Here is a 16,545-nt window from a genome sequence, read left to right as displayed (position 1 = left end):
CCACATCATGGTTTGTAGGTAAACTGCTTTTTTACAGTGGAAAATTTCCCTAAATCTTTCACTTCCCCAAATATTCCATTTCTATGGCTTTTTAATCATAGCTGTAAATTTCCTCTATGTAAAAGGGAAATAACTATACAGAGTTGGCCAGATTAACAGGAAACAAATTCTCCTATGAAAGTCAGAGAACAATGGGTCTTATTGGCTGGTCCTAGATTTATGTCATCACTTCTAAGACATCCTCGTCTGCTCAAGACTAGTGCTAAGAGCAATTCCATAAAACCTGATAAAGAGGCAGAATAATCTAGTTGAATCAATAATCGAAAGTTTATGAATCGGGGCAGCTAGGTGGCACAGTGGATAGAGCACCAGCTCTGAAGTCAGGAGGACCTGAGTTCAAATTTGGTCTCAGACACTTAACACTTCCTGACTGTGTGACTCTGAGCAAGTCACTTAACCCCAATTGCCACAGGAGGAAAAAAAGAAAGTTTATGAATTAAATCAGTTTAAGTGAACTAAAAACATGATCAACATATCACCAGATTTCAGAAGAGTCCTCAGAGGTGATGTAATTTATTCCTTCAACTATAAGACATCTCTCTTAAGGCTCTTAAAATACAGGATCAACAGAAGAGGAAACCTTTAACTCAGCTACTGCCATTTCTTCTTGGTCACTCAATGCATCATTCAGTGTTCTTCTAACCACTAAAGTCATTATGGCATAACAAGTAGACTTATAACATATCTTTACTTGAGAATCCCATAATTGCAAGAAGCTATTATCTCAACAAAAGCTTCCTTGAATAAGCCTTAAATTTATGTAATTTAGCCTTACAATAGTATATGCAGCAGGATACGTTGCATCACAAGAGCTGGTAACAGAAAATTATTGCTGTAATTATATTATCCTTCATTTGCTGCAAAAACTGTACTGATATATCCTACTATATTTCATGATGTTACATTTCTGGAAAATTTTAATATTGATTTATTTTCTATTTTATGTGCTAGTGTATCTTGTCCAGGCAGATCCAGAAAAACCAGACACAGTTCTTATTATAAAAACAATATAAGGTTTATAATTTATATATACATAGGAAAGTAGAGAACTTTGTAATTTAGTGTAGTCATGCCCCATTCAAATCATTCATGACTAGTTCCACAAAAACACAACACCTCCCGTCTCCCACTAGCAAATTTAACTGAACTAGTGTTTAAAATATATTTTTATTTTTCCCCAGTTACTTGTAAAACAATTTTTTTAAACTTTTGATTTTTAAAAAAATTGAGTTCCAGATTCTTCCCCTTCCTCCTCACATGCCTCTTTAAGAAGGACCATGTGAAGTTGTGTGCACAACATTTCCATAAATCATGTTGCAAAATAAAATACAAATCTTCCCCCCAAAAAACCTTCAACAAAAGTTTAAAAATACATGAAGCAGTGTTGTAGACTAAATAATTATTTTGCAACAATGCTATAAATGAAGATACATTTCATCTATAAAATCCTTAAAAATGTTTTTTTTAATAGAGACCTGAGACTATAACAGGATGGAGTTGGGATGGGTATTGGGATGTAAATAGTCTGGATATACTAATAGACCCTACATACAAAAGTTGTTGAATTGACCTGACATATAGATTAATTATGAGAAGAGCTGGCAACAGAATGGGGAAATTTTTTTTGTGTGTGTGTATGTGTAAGAAGCTGAAGGTATTTTTGGGAATGGGAAGAGGGGTTAAATCTTTCTTCCTAGCCAATAACCTCCATTTAAACATTTAGCTAATAATAATACTTTCTGCAGGTGAGTTTGGCTGTAGTTTCTCAAAAATCTTTTTTAAAAAAATTTTCATTCATAGTTGGGAAAGGTGCAACTCTTTAGATGAATATAACCATGGAAAATTACTGAATCCTAGTGTGGAAAGGGAGAAATAACTAAGTGAAACTTGAGAATTCAAGTACAGGGTTACTAAAGGCACAGTAACTTTTAATATATAGAAGCTGAAATAAAACTCTTTGAAAAGTTTTCCCCTCTCATGTTCTTTTTATGTTTAGAAACAACTATATAGAAAAAATAACTTGATGTCTATGTTATAAATAAGGTAAGCTATTAATGAGGACCTTACATAAATGAACTTGCTTGTATCATTTCAATTCAATTAGAAAAACATTGTTTAAGCTTGTTTATTATGTATAAGTCACTGAGCTAAATGCTGAACTGAAACAATTTCTGCCCTCAAGGAGCTTATAATGTGCTTCACATATTTCTGTGATATTAAATATCCCTATGTCAATAGGAGGAAACAGGACCCAGCTGGTGCTAGAGAAGAAAACTTCACTTTGAAATGAAGCTTGGTTATAATGTATTAATAAAGTTATTATTTCTTGGTTCAAGAAATTAAAAGTGGCAAATATCTTTATTAATCTTTATTTCATGATATGTTACACTGAGAAGGAAGCAATATTGTAGTAGCAGAAAGAATATAGGTTTGGGAGACATTAGCCTAGGACACTTCCACATTTTACAAAATGTACAATCATTGACCAGGTTATTTGTTCCAAAAGTTTATTGAATGCAATTGGACTTCAAAATAACGTAGGGAAATGTGATTTCATCTACAAAAAGGGGAAGCTCAGAGGGGTGCCTTAAACGTGGGACCCTCCTGCAAGGGGAGGAAGAGAGGTAGAGGCTGCTGGATCATCGTGTTTGGAACTGAAGGGGCTCTTAAAAATCATTTAGGCTAATCCTTTCATTGTTCAGATTAAGGAAAGTGACGCCAGAAATGAAGAATGAGTTGTGCAAAGTAACTCGTAGTAAGTAAGCATCAGAGCCCGCATTCGAACTTTACTCCTGACTGCCTGCAAGATCAGAGCTGCAATTTATCACACAAGCGTGCTATCTAGCTTCAAGAAGGAGATGAGTGGGGAAGATAGGAAACGGGAAAGGTGACAGAGTTGTATGCGTGTGTGTATGTGTGTGTGTGTGTGTGTGTGTGTGTGTGTGTGTGAAAGGTCTCCGTTCTTCCAGGAAAAATGGTACTTACCACTTTTCTGCAGGTTCTACTGCTTTCAGTTGTCCAGGCCGGTTGCACCTCCCGCCGCAACCACCTGCAAGATATGTATTTAGTCGTTGCCTTAGAAACCAAAGGGCGGGTCCTGCACGCCCAGGGGAAAGTAGGGCCTCGCGCATCCTCGAGTTCAGGACGGGGCGGGGCCCGGACGCAGCTTTGTCTCTCTACTGGGGCAGGAGAAGGAACTGGGACCAGGAGTTGGATTTAACTCCTTCATCTATAGGGACAGATTTAGCCTGGGAAGGGATTGCAGTTTTGGTGCGTGCAGAGTATACGTGAAAGAGGGATTGATGGGTCTCAGAAGGGACGCGCGCGCACGCACACACAGACTTGCACGCACACATAGGTCCCCTGATCTAGATAGGTTTTTAAAAACGAGATATTTGTAAAGCTCTTTGTAAACCTTAAAGCGCTTCATAGATGCTAGTAGCTGTTATTTCTGTAGAAGTAAATGCTAAGTGCTGAGGTCCGAGGAGGAGGTGAAGTTAAAATTCTACCTCGTTTTCTTTTGAGTCTTCCAGGTACTCATACAGTACATATCACTTGCTTTAGCAAGAGAAATGTTTCTATTCTTTTATTTTCTACTTCCCAGTGAATAATTGGGCTTCAGTGTTTATTTAAAGCATTAATTGCCCTTTAGGAGTCTATTCGTCTGTTGCTGAACTAATCTTATGCCCAGATTATCACTGCTCTACTAAAAATCATTCAGTTATCTAATGAATAAAATTCAGTGACATGGTATCCAAGGCTTACAAGATCTGATACTACTTCACATTTTTAGGCTTATATTGCACTATTTATCACTACTACTCACTCTGTCTCCAATTGGACTATTTGCTATTCTCCCTTGAAAACTTGCATTTTCCATCTCTATGCTTTTATTCATACTTTAAGTATGAAAAGGTAGGTAGCTCTCTCTCTAGTGTCCGCACTTTGAATTTTATCCATTTTATGTACGGAACAAATATAAATTTATCAGACTTAATTTCCAATATAAGCAGCTAGTTGGCAAAATGGATAAAATGTTGGGCCTGGAATTAGGAAAACTCATATTCCTGACTTCAAATTTGGCCACTGGGCAAGTCAAGGCACTTAATCCTATTTGTCTCAGTACCTCATCTGTAAAATGAACTAGAAAAGGAAATGGCAAACCACTACAGTATCTTTGACAAGAAAATCTCAAATAAGATCATAAAGAATTACACATGACTGAAACAATTCAACCACTATAATTTTCAAATAGTCAAAGCAAACAAGAAAATCTCAAATAAGGTCATAAAGAATTACACATGACTGAAACAATTCAACCACTATAATTTTCAAATAGATAGTCAAAGCATGTGAACAATTTTCTTTTTTTTTATTATAGCTTTTTATTTACAAGATATATGCATGGGTAATTTTTCAGCATTGACAATTGAAAAACCTTTTGTTTCAGTTTTTCCCCTCCTTCCCCCATTCCCTCCCCCAGAGGGCAGGTAGACCAATACATGTTAAATATGTTAAAGTATATGTTAAATACAATATATGTATACATGTCCATACAGTTATTTTGCTGCACAAGAAGAATCAGACTTTGAAATAATGTACAATTAACCTGTGAAGGAAATAAAAAATGCAGGCGGACAAAAACAGAAGGTTTGCAAATGCTATGTAGTGTGAACAAACAGTTTTCAAGGGAAAAAATCCAAACTATCAGCAACCATATTTTAAAAAATCCTTTAATTCAGTAATAGAGACCTGGAATGCAGTCTGGCACTAATTAGGCATATGCCAACATTTCACACTATGTGAACTCTGAAAATAAATGACCAAAAAATTATAGAGATTATGCAATCATGGTTAACTCTAAAAATACTAAAGAGAATACTAAAGAGCTTACACAAGTTTTCAAAACTACAGTTAACTCATAAAAATATCAACGAACTGACACAAATTATCAAAACCGCAGTTAACTTTAAGAAATGAAATCAAACAGAAACATAAAACTAAAGAGCTAACAATGGTCATATACAAAAATTCTTCTTTATTCTCTTGAAGGAGGGAAACTAGGCACACATGCCAGCACCTTCTCTTGATCTGTTTTAATGTGGGCAAATCTCAATACCAATACCAATACCAATGGCTATTCAGTGATCTGTAGCTCTCATAATGCTGATTAACAAAAAAAAAAAAATTAGAAAAGCTTGATTCATAGCAGGGCTTCATGCCTGGAACATGGTTTCTACAAGTATTTGTCTGAATTCAGGAACCAATTGGTGCTGGTATGAAACAATTCTGGGATTTTACTGTAGTTGAGTTCATCCAGAGGGTGAGCTTAAAGGATCTTTGACCCTTTCTGCATTTTTCCTCTGGAAAACAGGGTGTCTTCTAAAAGTAAAAAGAGAAGAGTAAAAAGGGAGAGTGGTCTTGGCATGGGAATTCTGACAACTACATACCAACATAATTTTAAAATTAGTACATGTTTTAGACATAAAAAGTAATGCAGTAAGAAAATTAATGGTGCAGGGAAGAAATTACCTATCAGTTGTGAGTATAGGGGAAGAATTCATGACCAGATAAAAGATAAAGAGGGAAATAATTCATGACCAAATAAAAGATAGAGAGGGTCACAAGAGGTAAGATGGATAATTTTAATTACACAAAATTTAAAAGCTTCTGTACAAAGAAAACCAATGCAGCTAAAATTAGAAGAAAAGTAGGAAAATTGTTAAAAAATCTTTGCAGCAAATTTCTCTGAAACAGATTACATTTTAAAATTTGATTAGAGTTAAGAAGTAAAATTAATATCTAGATATTCTTCAATGACAATTGTCAAAGATATAGAACAATTTTCAGAAAATATCAAAGTATTATAGATTATGATGGAAAATTAGCTCTAAATCTTTATTGATTAGAGTACATATGATTAAACATAATCTGAGGATATCTCTTCACACTGCTCAATATGTGAGATGATACAAAGAGTAAATGATTAATTTTACTAATTATTGAAAATAGCTTCACTAAACTACTACTTCTTAACTATGATTCAGGACCATTATTCTCTACACTTATCTGATTCAATAATTATGATCTATCTCTCTCTCTTTCTCTCTCTCTTCTCTCTAGTCTCTCTTCTCTACTCTCTCTCTCTCTCTCTCTCTCTTCTTCATCTCTCTCTCTGTTCTCTCTCTGTCTCTCTCTCTTCTCTCTCTTTTCTCTCTCTTCTCTCTACTCTTCTTCTTCTCTTACTCTTCTTCTGATCTTCTCTCTCTACTCTCTCTCTCTTATCTATATCTCTCTCTATTCTCTTTCTCATCATCATTCTCTCTTCTCTCTCTCTCTTCTGTCTCTTCTCTCTTCTTCTCTTCTCTCTCTCTCTCTCTCTCTCTCTCTCTCTCTCTCTCTCTCTCTCTTCTCTCTCTCTCTCTTCTCTCTCTCTCTCCTCTCTCTCTCTCTCTCTCTCTCTCTCTTCTCTCTCTCTCTCTCTTCTCTCTTCTCTCTCTCTCTCCTCTTCTCTCTCTCTCTCTCTCTCTCTCTCTCTTCTCTCTCTCTCTCTCTCTCTCTTCTCTCTCTCTCTCTCTCTCTCTCTCTCTCTCTCTCTCTCTCTCTCTCTCTCTCTCTCTCTCTCTCTCTCTCTCTCTCTCTCTCTCTCTCTCTCTCTCTCTCTCTCTCTCTTCTCTTCTCTCTCTTTCTCTCTCTCTCTTCTCTCTCTGTCTCTCTCTCTCTTCTCTCTCTCTCCTGAGTTATTATATACGATTGGAACACTGCTGTGTTGTAATAAATGATGAGGGGACAAGGTCTCTTGCTGAAGAATACTACTACCTACTCCAGTATCTTTGCCCCGAAAAACCCCAAAAGACTTATTGAAGGGTCAGACATAACTAAAACTACTAACAACCCTTGTGGAGTCATTCAAAACATATTTCCTTAACAGGCCAAGTTGAACTCACGCCTTAAGAGTTCATTTTTCAATGAGAACTCATGACATGAGAATGATCAATAATAACTACGATCTGGAGAGAATACCCAACTCCCTTCTCCCAAATAAATGGAATTTCTCTCCTACACACGCTATTCAAAGAAATCCAACCAATCGACAAGCACGATAGAAGAGTAGCCAATCACCGATCACCATATCCCTCCCACGCTCCCGTTTCCCTTAAGAAAGATGGCGCTTCCCACCTCAGGGCTCTCTCTGTCGCCCAGCTCTTGCCCGGATCGGGGCGGAGCCGGACTGTCCAAAGTGATCCGGAAGTAGCGCCGCTGTCACTTCAAGCCCCCACCGACCTGGGGCGGGATGCCCACTGTGGCCCCTTCCCAGTCTGGTGCTCTCGACTGAAGGCTCGACGTGCCTGCTTCGCCCCCCACCCACCCCGCCAGCATGCCCACCGCGGCCCCCATCATCAGCTCGGTCCAAAAGCTGGTGCTCTATGAGACCAGAGCTGTGAGTAGTGACCCCGCGCTGGACCACCCGGGGCGTGGGGTGGGGGTGGGGCCGGACGTCCTCTCCGCACGGGGAGGATGGAGCCGGGCAAGAGGACCCGTGTTCGAATCCCTGTCTCTACTGCTTACTTACCTCTGTGACTTCGGGAAAGTGACTCCCTCGGCTCGGAGCTTCCCATTCTTAAGGATGTAGGTTTAGAGCAGGGAGAGATGCCGGAGTCCATCTCGACCAGTCCTTTAATATTACAGATGAGGAAACTCGGGCCTAGAGATGCTAAGTGGCCTGCTTAAGGATCCCCGTGGTAGAAGTAGGATTTGAACTCGAGTCTCCGACTCCAAAGGCAGCTCTCTTTCTACGGCTTAGGGTTATGCGCTATGATTTCAGAGTCCCTTCTAAGTAAAAATCCTATGATTTTAAGTTTCTTTCCTCCACTTCCTTAATCTCAGATAACAGTTCTGGGGAAGTCAACCTTCCTCTGCTGTTTTATGTTCAAAGTGAAAACTTTTTAGGACTTCCTTCGGAACTTGAAACTATATGTTTGGGCTTTAAAATATCATTATGATTGAGGGTCTTTGGCTCTATACAGTGATAACAATATTGCATTTGTTAAGTCCTTAATATTTATTAAATCTGGAGTATACTGGCAACAAGTGAATAAACATACAAAGGCTGCTCACCGCACCCAAAGACATTTTTTAATTCATTTACAATTCACATAGGAAAACAGGTGGGAAATCCGTGTTCCCGTGGAACATGAATATGGAACCTGAAAGCCGTGAAAATGTTTCTATTAGGTCTTGCAAACTTTCTATTTGGACTTTATGCTTAAATACCATTATGATAAAATATTATTTATTCGGACTGTGTTGGCAGCAGTAGCTGACTTTTTTCTTTCCTGTTTTGGTTGTTTGAAAATATTATGATTGGTGTTTAGTTGGATTTTGTTAGTAGCAATAGCTGACTTTTTTCTATTCCTTTTTATTTTGTCTTTATTTTATTTCCCGGCATTTTTGTGTGAATAAAATAGTTCTATTTTATTTGCATTTTTAAAATATTTTCCTTGTATCTTCTTTGGGACAAAATGTGTAAAACAAAACTTTAATTCCTTAAAAGGGAGGTGAAACATTTTACAGGTAGAATATGTTTTTCAGGGGCTAATGGTACCTGAGCAAAACCTTGTGGATTTGTGTTGACTTGGAAATATTTAAATTTTGTTTACTTAAGTATTTTGAAAATTAAGTCAACTCACTATTTCTCTTTCTCAATTGAAGCACGTTGGTTGTAATGATTGTTGTTCAATGTAAAATATTAATATTAAGGTATATTGCAGATTGCTTATTGTCCTAACAAAACTTATATTGGAATATTGTTATAACACTTTTATATATCTTAGGATTGGATATATAGTACAGATTGTACCTTTTCCAAGGGAGTCTACTTTGGGCACAGCAGAAGTTTATACACTCATAAACGAATTATGTGGCATGAACTCCTAGGATAGCATTACAGTGAATTTCCCAACATATTTAAAAATTTAGATAATCCGAAATGGATTTCATTGCAAACTGGACTAGATCCTGGCAAAAGATGCAATAATTAAATAAACTTTGTTGATTAAACAAACAAACCAACCTTTAGCTAGCACCCCACTGTAAGAGGGCTATTGACATTTGTTTGTTTATATCGATTGGAGCATTAATGCTTTTTCGTGTTTTTAATATTATGGTATTGTGGTCATTGAAGAAATTGTTTTATTTTGCATCAATTCTTATTGGTCTTTCCAGGTTTCTCTGAATTCATGACCAATAGAAAAATATTCTATTACATTTTTGTACCACAAATTGTTCAGTTATTCCCAAGTTAAAGGATACCCACTTTGTTTCCAGATTTTTGATAACAAAGAAAGTATTGTTAAAAACATTGTTGTATATGTAAGACTTTTCCTTCCGTCTTTGGCCTCCTTGGGGATTATGCTTCATTGTGGTTATTAATGGGTGAGAAAAGGCCATCAAAAATGACAATTACAAATCACTGGAGAGAAAAATAGATTTTTTGTTTATTGAAAGTAATTTAATTTTTTCAGTGATGTTTTGGTCTTTTTATTGTAAACATGACTTTTAGCCTAGCTTCTCCTTACTTAAATTGGGTATTTATAAAAAGCTTCATTGCCAGACTGCCTCAGTGTCCATGTTTTGGGAAACAGTCTTCACCGGCTTAAGTCCCCGTTCTGAGTACTCTTGGTGGGGCAGGACCAGCCCTAGTGAAGTTTTATTCTCCTTTCTTTTTGACCCATTTCAGATAAACACATTTCTCTTAACTCCTCCCCCAATTTTTCCTTTGTGGTTCCTCTTTTTTTGTTCTAGCAGGACTAAATCAGCACCTAAAATTTTGTAATAAGAGGAAAAAAAAGTAATTCTGGTCAGAGTTCTTGTAACCTTGGTAGTTCCTTAACCTAGGCTTGGGCCTCCAAACAGAAAGCAGCAGGTTTTTCTGTCCCTCTCAGCTTATTTCTCAGCAACTTGTGATTGATGGCTTGGAGTTAGGAATTCCCCAAAATTCTCTACATCAGGGTAGGAGGAGAAAGATCCCAATATAGCCCTCAGGTACAAATCTGCAGATCAGCTTGTGGTCCTCTTGGGAATAAGTAGAATTGTGGGGAAAGGATATTGAGTGAGTGCCTTAAGGATTAGAATTATCCAGTATTGGTTCGTAAGGATTTTACCCTGTTGTTCCCTCTTCGTTGTATGAGTTTAGCCTTAGTTATTTACATCTGGTCCTTGATTTCTCTTTTTGGAGGGTTAGAGAGTTAAAGGTATTTGGAAAAAGTGCCTGAGCTGCCATGTTATTTGGAAGTCATGTGCCATAATGTTGAACAAGTGTTTCTGGTGACAAATAATAACTCACATATATGTAAAACACTTTAAAGATTGCAAAACTCTTCACAATTCAATCAACAAATCAAAATTTATTGTGTGTCACAGCAGCCCTATGAATTCAATTCTGGAAGCATTCCTTCCTGAAACTTTGTGCAAGTCCTTGATTTAATTGAAATTTATGGACCAGATGTTTCAAGTTGACAGTGATTTCTCTAGGAGAAATACTTTTTAAAAAGCAACTCTTATCATAGTACGCATTTCATTTGGAGACTTGGTTTAGGAATGGGGTGGGGAACTTTTAATTATGACTGAATTAGGTTACAAGTTTTACAGCTGATCTCCATGCTGAAAAAAGTCATATTCCTGAGAGTGCTTTTACAATTGGAGTTGCTGTATGTTGTAATAGAAAGAATGCTAGATGTGTATCTTGTATTACTTGAATCTAATTCTAGCACTGATATATATATATATATATATATATATATATATATATATATGTATAATATATATATGTGTGTGTGTGTGTGTGTGTGTGTTTGTATGAATTGTTAATTCCTGTAACTTTAAATCAATCACTTTAATCTCTCTGTGCTTCAGTTTCCTCATCTTTTTTTTTTTTTTTTTTTTTTTTTAAGGTTTTGGATTTTAAACTTCTTTTATTAGAACAGAATCTATGATCCCATGAGCCTACCTTTGGTTATTAACTTCATTACCACTGATTTTAACTTGCACAGTGTTTTTTATATAGCACTGTAATCTCCAAGATCAGATATCTTTTAAAAGACATAAATGTCTTTTGAACCCCTTTCTTATCTTTCCATTCTTCATACACATCATTATTTAGCACATACTCCACCAATATACATCTAGCAACACTGGCCTTCTTGTGGTTCTTTTTTACATGCAATTCCATTTCCCCACTTAGTACCTTTTTATTGGTTGTCTTCCATGCCTGGAATGTTCCCTTTCCTTACCTTTGCCTCCTGTGTTCTTTAACTTTCTTCAAGACTCAGTTTAGGACTCACCTACAGAAAGTTTTTCTTGATCCTCCCCCATTGCTAGTGTCCTTCCTCTGAGATTACTTTCCATCTAATCTGAAAAATAGCTTGTATGTAATTTTTTGCATATTATCTCTCCCAATTAGAATGTGAGGTCCTTGAGGGACAAGTACCTGTCTTTTTATCTTTTTTTATTTTCATTACTTAGTATCATCCCTGTTACATAGTCAGTGCTTAATAAATACTTTTTGCCTGATTATTTACTGGCAGCATATACTTGGCCATTGTTGGAGTAAAATGCCACAAGGTGATGTGGTATGTGAATTCCTGGGGCTTAACAATTAATCCTGCTAGAGTTGTCCTGTCTGTGTCTTAAGGAAATATTGTGGTATCTCATGGATTCCCTAAGGGAATGTGCATATATATGTGCCTGTGCACACGCACATTGTCAAGGTGAGAAATCAGTGATTGTTACTGAGGCAAGCTATCACAGATATTTGAGGATGAAACCTGTTCTGTAGTAACTTACCAAAACTTCACTGAATGAGCTAGAAAACATAAGGATTTGGAGAATACTTTGGGTAGCATATAACATCAGAATTCAGACGGGACTCAGGTTGGTGACAACTTGATTCCAAGTCTGTAACCTATCCCTCCTCTTGGTCACAATGGTTCTTTTTTCAGTTTTGGTATTGATTGTACTGACAGTCTGTTTTAGAATTGACAGTCTCTTCAACATTGACTTTACTTTTGCCTAAATTTAATTCTATTCATCAGGCTTTTTTTAAGTACAAGGCACTGAGTATGAAGAACCTTGTGTTGCTGGACATTAGAGTGAGGGGAGGGGAGCAGTGTGAATTAAGTCTAGAAAGGTGGAGCAGAAAGCTGATTATGAAAGCTTTTAAATGTCAAACTAAGGAGTTTGTATCTTAGAGCAAGGGAAGTTGTTTTTTTGAGCAAGGGAATGAAGTTGTTAGACCTCTGCTGAAGAATAATTTGGGGAGTTGTGTGGGACTTGGATTGTATAAGAGAGAGACTGAAAGTAGGAAATCTAATTAGTAGGTCACTGTGATAGTCTAGAGAAGTAAAGAGGGGCCTAATCTAGGATCATGGTTGAGTGGCAACAAAGGGACAGATATAAGATTTGCTGTAGAGATAGAAATGAACACTGTCCAATCCAGCTGGTTGTGTAGGGGTCAGGTGAGAGAATGAAGAGGGCTAAACAAAAATAAAGAACTACCAGTACTATTTAGAGGAAGTGCTTGTCTTCTGTATATTTAGCCCAGAAGAATATTCTCAAAGTAGGTTTTGAAAAGTATTTGAAAAGAAGGAGAGATGGGGACAACTAGATGGCACAGTGGACAGAGCACTGACTCTGAAGTTAGGATTAAGTTCAAATCAGACACGACTTTCTAGCTGTGGGATCCTGGGCAAGTCATTTAACTCCAGTTATCTTGGGAAAAAATAACAAATAAAAACAGCAACAGTTTCCCCTCCCCCCCAAAAAAAACCTCCCCCCCAAAAAACCCCACCCTCCCAAAATGGAGAGATGGATACTCATTTCATAATTCAATTGAAACATAATTTAATTATAATAATCTGTGGTAATTAATAGAGAAAGAAGTGGGTGGAGAATTAGCTTTAGGAATCATAAACTCTTGTTTTAAGGCCTGTTTCTGAGTTGAGTTCTGTATAACCTTGTTCAAGTTCCTTAACTTTTCAGTGTCCAAGAGAACGGATACTGACTGTAAGGTGCAGAGTAATATTATAAACATGGCAGAAATAGTCATGTAAGTGGAGCTCCCTACACCAATGAAATTGCTTGGTTAAAACAAAGGATATTATTTACATAGCATCTATTATGTGCCAAGCATTGTTCTAAGGATTTTACAAATGAGATCCTCACAACAACACTGTGAAGGAGGTTCAATTATCCTTATTATACAACTGAGGAAACTGAGGCAAAGCAGAGTTATCTAAAGTCACTGAGTAAGTATCTGAGGTGGGATTTGACTCCTGAAACATTATTCTATCCACTTTGACACTTAGTTGCTTAAAAAAAGAGAGAGATAATAGCTTATTAGTAATGTAACACTTTAAAGTTGATAAAATGCTTTCCTATAAAAGTCCTGTGAGGTAGACAGTATAAGTAATATTATCTCCATTTTAAGTTCAGGTCTTCTGAGCACAAATCTAGTGGTAGGTGTCAGGACATAAAATGATATCAGTGCTAGTCCCTGCCTTCACATAGGCTAATAATAATAAAAAAAAAATAGGTCATATTTATATAGGACTTCAAAGTTTTTGAAATATTTTAAAAAATTTTTATTTCCCAAATTAAACAGTTAATTGATATTACTCAAATAACACAAAAATAAATTTCTAGGCATGTGCAGTGATTAATACAAATTCTACTTAGTTTGCTCATCATACCTTTTTAGCTTCAGTGTGGTGATCATTGGTGCTTAAAATGAGGACTTTGGGGTATTCACCAGTTATAGATGAAATCACAAATGAAATAGCAAACAATAACCCAGACATGTTATGTGTGTTATTTTTGTTCTTTAATCATTTTGGTTTTCTTGGTAAAGATACTGGAATGGTTTGCTTATTTCCATCTCCAGCTCATTTTATAGATGAACAGCTAGTTAGTGTCTAAGGGCAGATTTGAATTCAGTCTATCAATTCAGACATTAGTTGAACTAATGTCAGCACTCCATCCATCTGTCTAAATGTCTTTTTATCTGTCTGTTTGTCCATCCGTCTATCCATCCATCTATCCATCTATCTATCTGTCTATCCTCCAAATATCACCTTGCCATCTTTTAGTGAATGCAATAGGACCATAATTATAATCTTGATCCAACAATTTAGACATTTATTGAATTCATACATTCTCAGTTGCTGTGCAAAACACCAGGAGGATGACAAGTAAATAAGGACTGTACTATGAATCCTAATGTGTATTTGATTGCCTGTGTATGTTACAAAGAAATATAAATTGCTGAGGGAGTACAGGTGACAGAAAGGGTATTTCTAGCTCAGGGATGGTGAAGTGGGCTCAGGTTTTATTGGGGGAATTGACTTTATTGACTTATTAAAAACTTCAGACTTTTGAAAGGATGCATTCTAATTGTAAATGGGGGTTCACTCTGTATAACATTAAATTATAAAGTAAGGAGACTAATTAAAAAAAAACATACGGCAGACCAGAGTTTATACATTTAGATATATTCCCAAAAAAGTTACTATTTAAGGTCCTCACTGGAAAGTTACACAAATAATTATGACATTGCTCAAAATATTTTTGGGACTCCTTTGGAATTGCTTTTTGAGTCAGTTGAGAATCAAGAAAAAAAAATAATCCTGTTGCTTTACTGTAAACAAGTAATTATTTCTAATTAAAAAGTCACCTTAATAGAATATTCACTTTATTCATTAGGCTTAGCTCATTTTATTCATTAGGCTTTTATCCTTTATACTGAGTTGTGTAAATTGATTTGATTTAATTCATTTTCAAATGATAAAGATTTGCTACTACTGAATGCTACCACATTCAAAGCAAGGTCCTCCAGATTTTGAAGGCAACACCATCATTGGAATAAATGTGTGGTCTTCCAAGTTGTCATCACCCTGCTACCTGTCCTGAATCTACTTTTGATCCCCCTTCCCAAGTGTTTGTTGTCTTGATACATTAATTGAGCCAATTATATTCTCTCAGCCCTAAAATAGTTTGAATTTTCACTTTCCACTATGAAATATCTAAAAATATGAAATATGTATTACTTATTAGCTATCAATAACAACTCCTACAGAGAAATCATTAAAAATTTTGGGCTGGATGGGAGAGGGAGAAAATTCTAGGAAAAGCTAATTCAGGGCAATTCTAAACCCAGAGATTCTGAGATCCTTGGTATATAATATTAAATCTAAAGTGACTAGGTGTGAAAAATTAGTCACAGAGTTCTTGCTAAAGAATAGATAAAACAGTTCAGAGGCAATAAAGCTTTTATGAAAAAAGTGCCAAACATGAAGTTTCTTGAACACCAGAGGGCAGTAGAGACATTTGTTTTGGGTGTTCAAAAACACTTTTCTTCCCCAGCAGCATAAATTGACTAAATCCACACGAGGTCGCTGTCATCCATGATAAAATTAGTATAGAAATTCCATGCAAGGAAAAGGCTTTGTGGAACAAAATTTACAGATATGCAAATTCATACCTATTTCTCAAAGCCTCTCTCCTCAGATTTTTTTCTGACAGTAGATGAGATCTTTAATTTCCACTATTTGTAAAGTGTCTACATATGGAAGGAGCTAATATGACTCCCTATATTATCTTCTAAAAGCCAATGAGGTTGTAGAGAGAGCATGCCTAATGCTAATTTGTGCTGATGTTATTTTTAAAGTAGTTATAACATCAAATTTTACTCATGAGCTTTCCTCATCTGTTTTAAACCCTGATATTCTTGCAAATTATTTTTTTTTTAACTCTCCAAGTGGAAGAAAGTAGGTTAATATTGAACATAATTGGTAATACTCTTCTGGGAGATAACTCCACTATTTTCTACTATTTAGAAAATATATTCTTCCTCAAATCTCTTGTTACTATTAGAGCCACATCTCATTTTTGTTCTTTCTCTATAAGAGCCTTAGGGAATAAGTCTTTCTAATAACTTCAGTATTGGAAAGTAGGTCTATTTACTCTAATCAACAGAGAATTTCTTGTTTAGCAAGAGCAGGAATTTGGAGTTCTGGGAAATAAAACCAGAGAAGACAATGTTTTACTTAAGCAAGTTGCATATTAGTTACTTTGCTAGTATGGTAATGTTCATACTAGGGTTTTAAAGTTAGAAAGGACCAATTAGGTCTATTGATAGTCTAATGCTATCATTTTCAGAGAAAGAAAATGAGGAACAAAGGGATAAAATAATTTCCTCAAGGTCACAGAGGTTTTAAGTGGCAGAACTGAGATTTGAACCTAGGTCTTATAATTTCAAATCCAGGTTCTTTCTGCTATATTATGCTATATCATTTAGAATAATATCTGATGGGTAAATGGAATTTTCATAAGATTTCATCTGGCTCTTGAAATACCATCATAGTGATCAGAAATTCATCTCTTCTTGCTGTATTTCAAAAATGCTTGGAGTTCTTTAAGCTCACATAGAAA

General features: G+C 36.1%; 2 protein-coding genes across 4 annotated transcripts in view; one reads left to right on the top strand and one right to left on the bottom strand.

The window, feature by feature from the left end:
* AK9 (adenylate kinase 9) overlaps nucleotides 1-3,189 on the bottom strand; it is a 116,829-nt gene extending 113,640 nt beyond the window's left edge. The window contains exon 1 of the mRNA XM_031964424.1: nucleotides 3,046-3,189. The gene's annotated coding sequence lies outside the window, so the exon portion shown is untranslated. The remainder of the gene's footprint in view (nucleotides 1-3,045) is intronic.
* Nucleotides 3,190-7,291: 4,102 nt separating this feature from the next.
* FIG4 (FIG4 phosphoinositide 5-phosphatase) overlaps nucleotides 7,292-16,545 on the top strand; it is a 131,979-nt gene continuing 122,725 nt past the window's right edge. For 2 of the 3 annotated variants that reach the window (XM_031964422.1, XM_003769351.4), the window contains exon 1: nucleotides 7,293-7,501. In XM_031964422.1, the coding sequence (XP_031820282.1) occupies nucleotides 7,439-7,501 (63 nt within the window). In that variant the 5' untranslated portion in view covers nucleotides 7,293-7,438. Of the gene's footprint in view, nucleotides 7,502-16,545 lie in introns of all 3 variants that reach the window. The other variant, XM_023503161.2, reaches the window with a different exon arrangement.

This window comes from Sarcophilus harrisii, chromosome 4 (genome assembly GCF_902635505.1).
Source record: "Sarcophilus harrisii chromosome 4, mSarHar1.11, whole genome shotgun sequence".
NCBI classification, from domain to species: Eukaryota; Metazoa; Chordata; class Mammalia; order Dasyuromorphia; family Dasyuridae; genus Sarcophilus; species Sarcophilus harrisii.
Note: the sequence above shows the minus strand (reverse complement) of the source record. Positions and strands in the feature narration are given on the sequence as shown.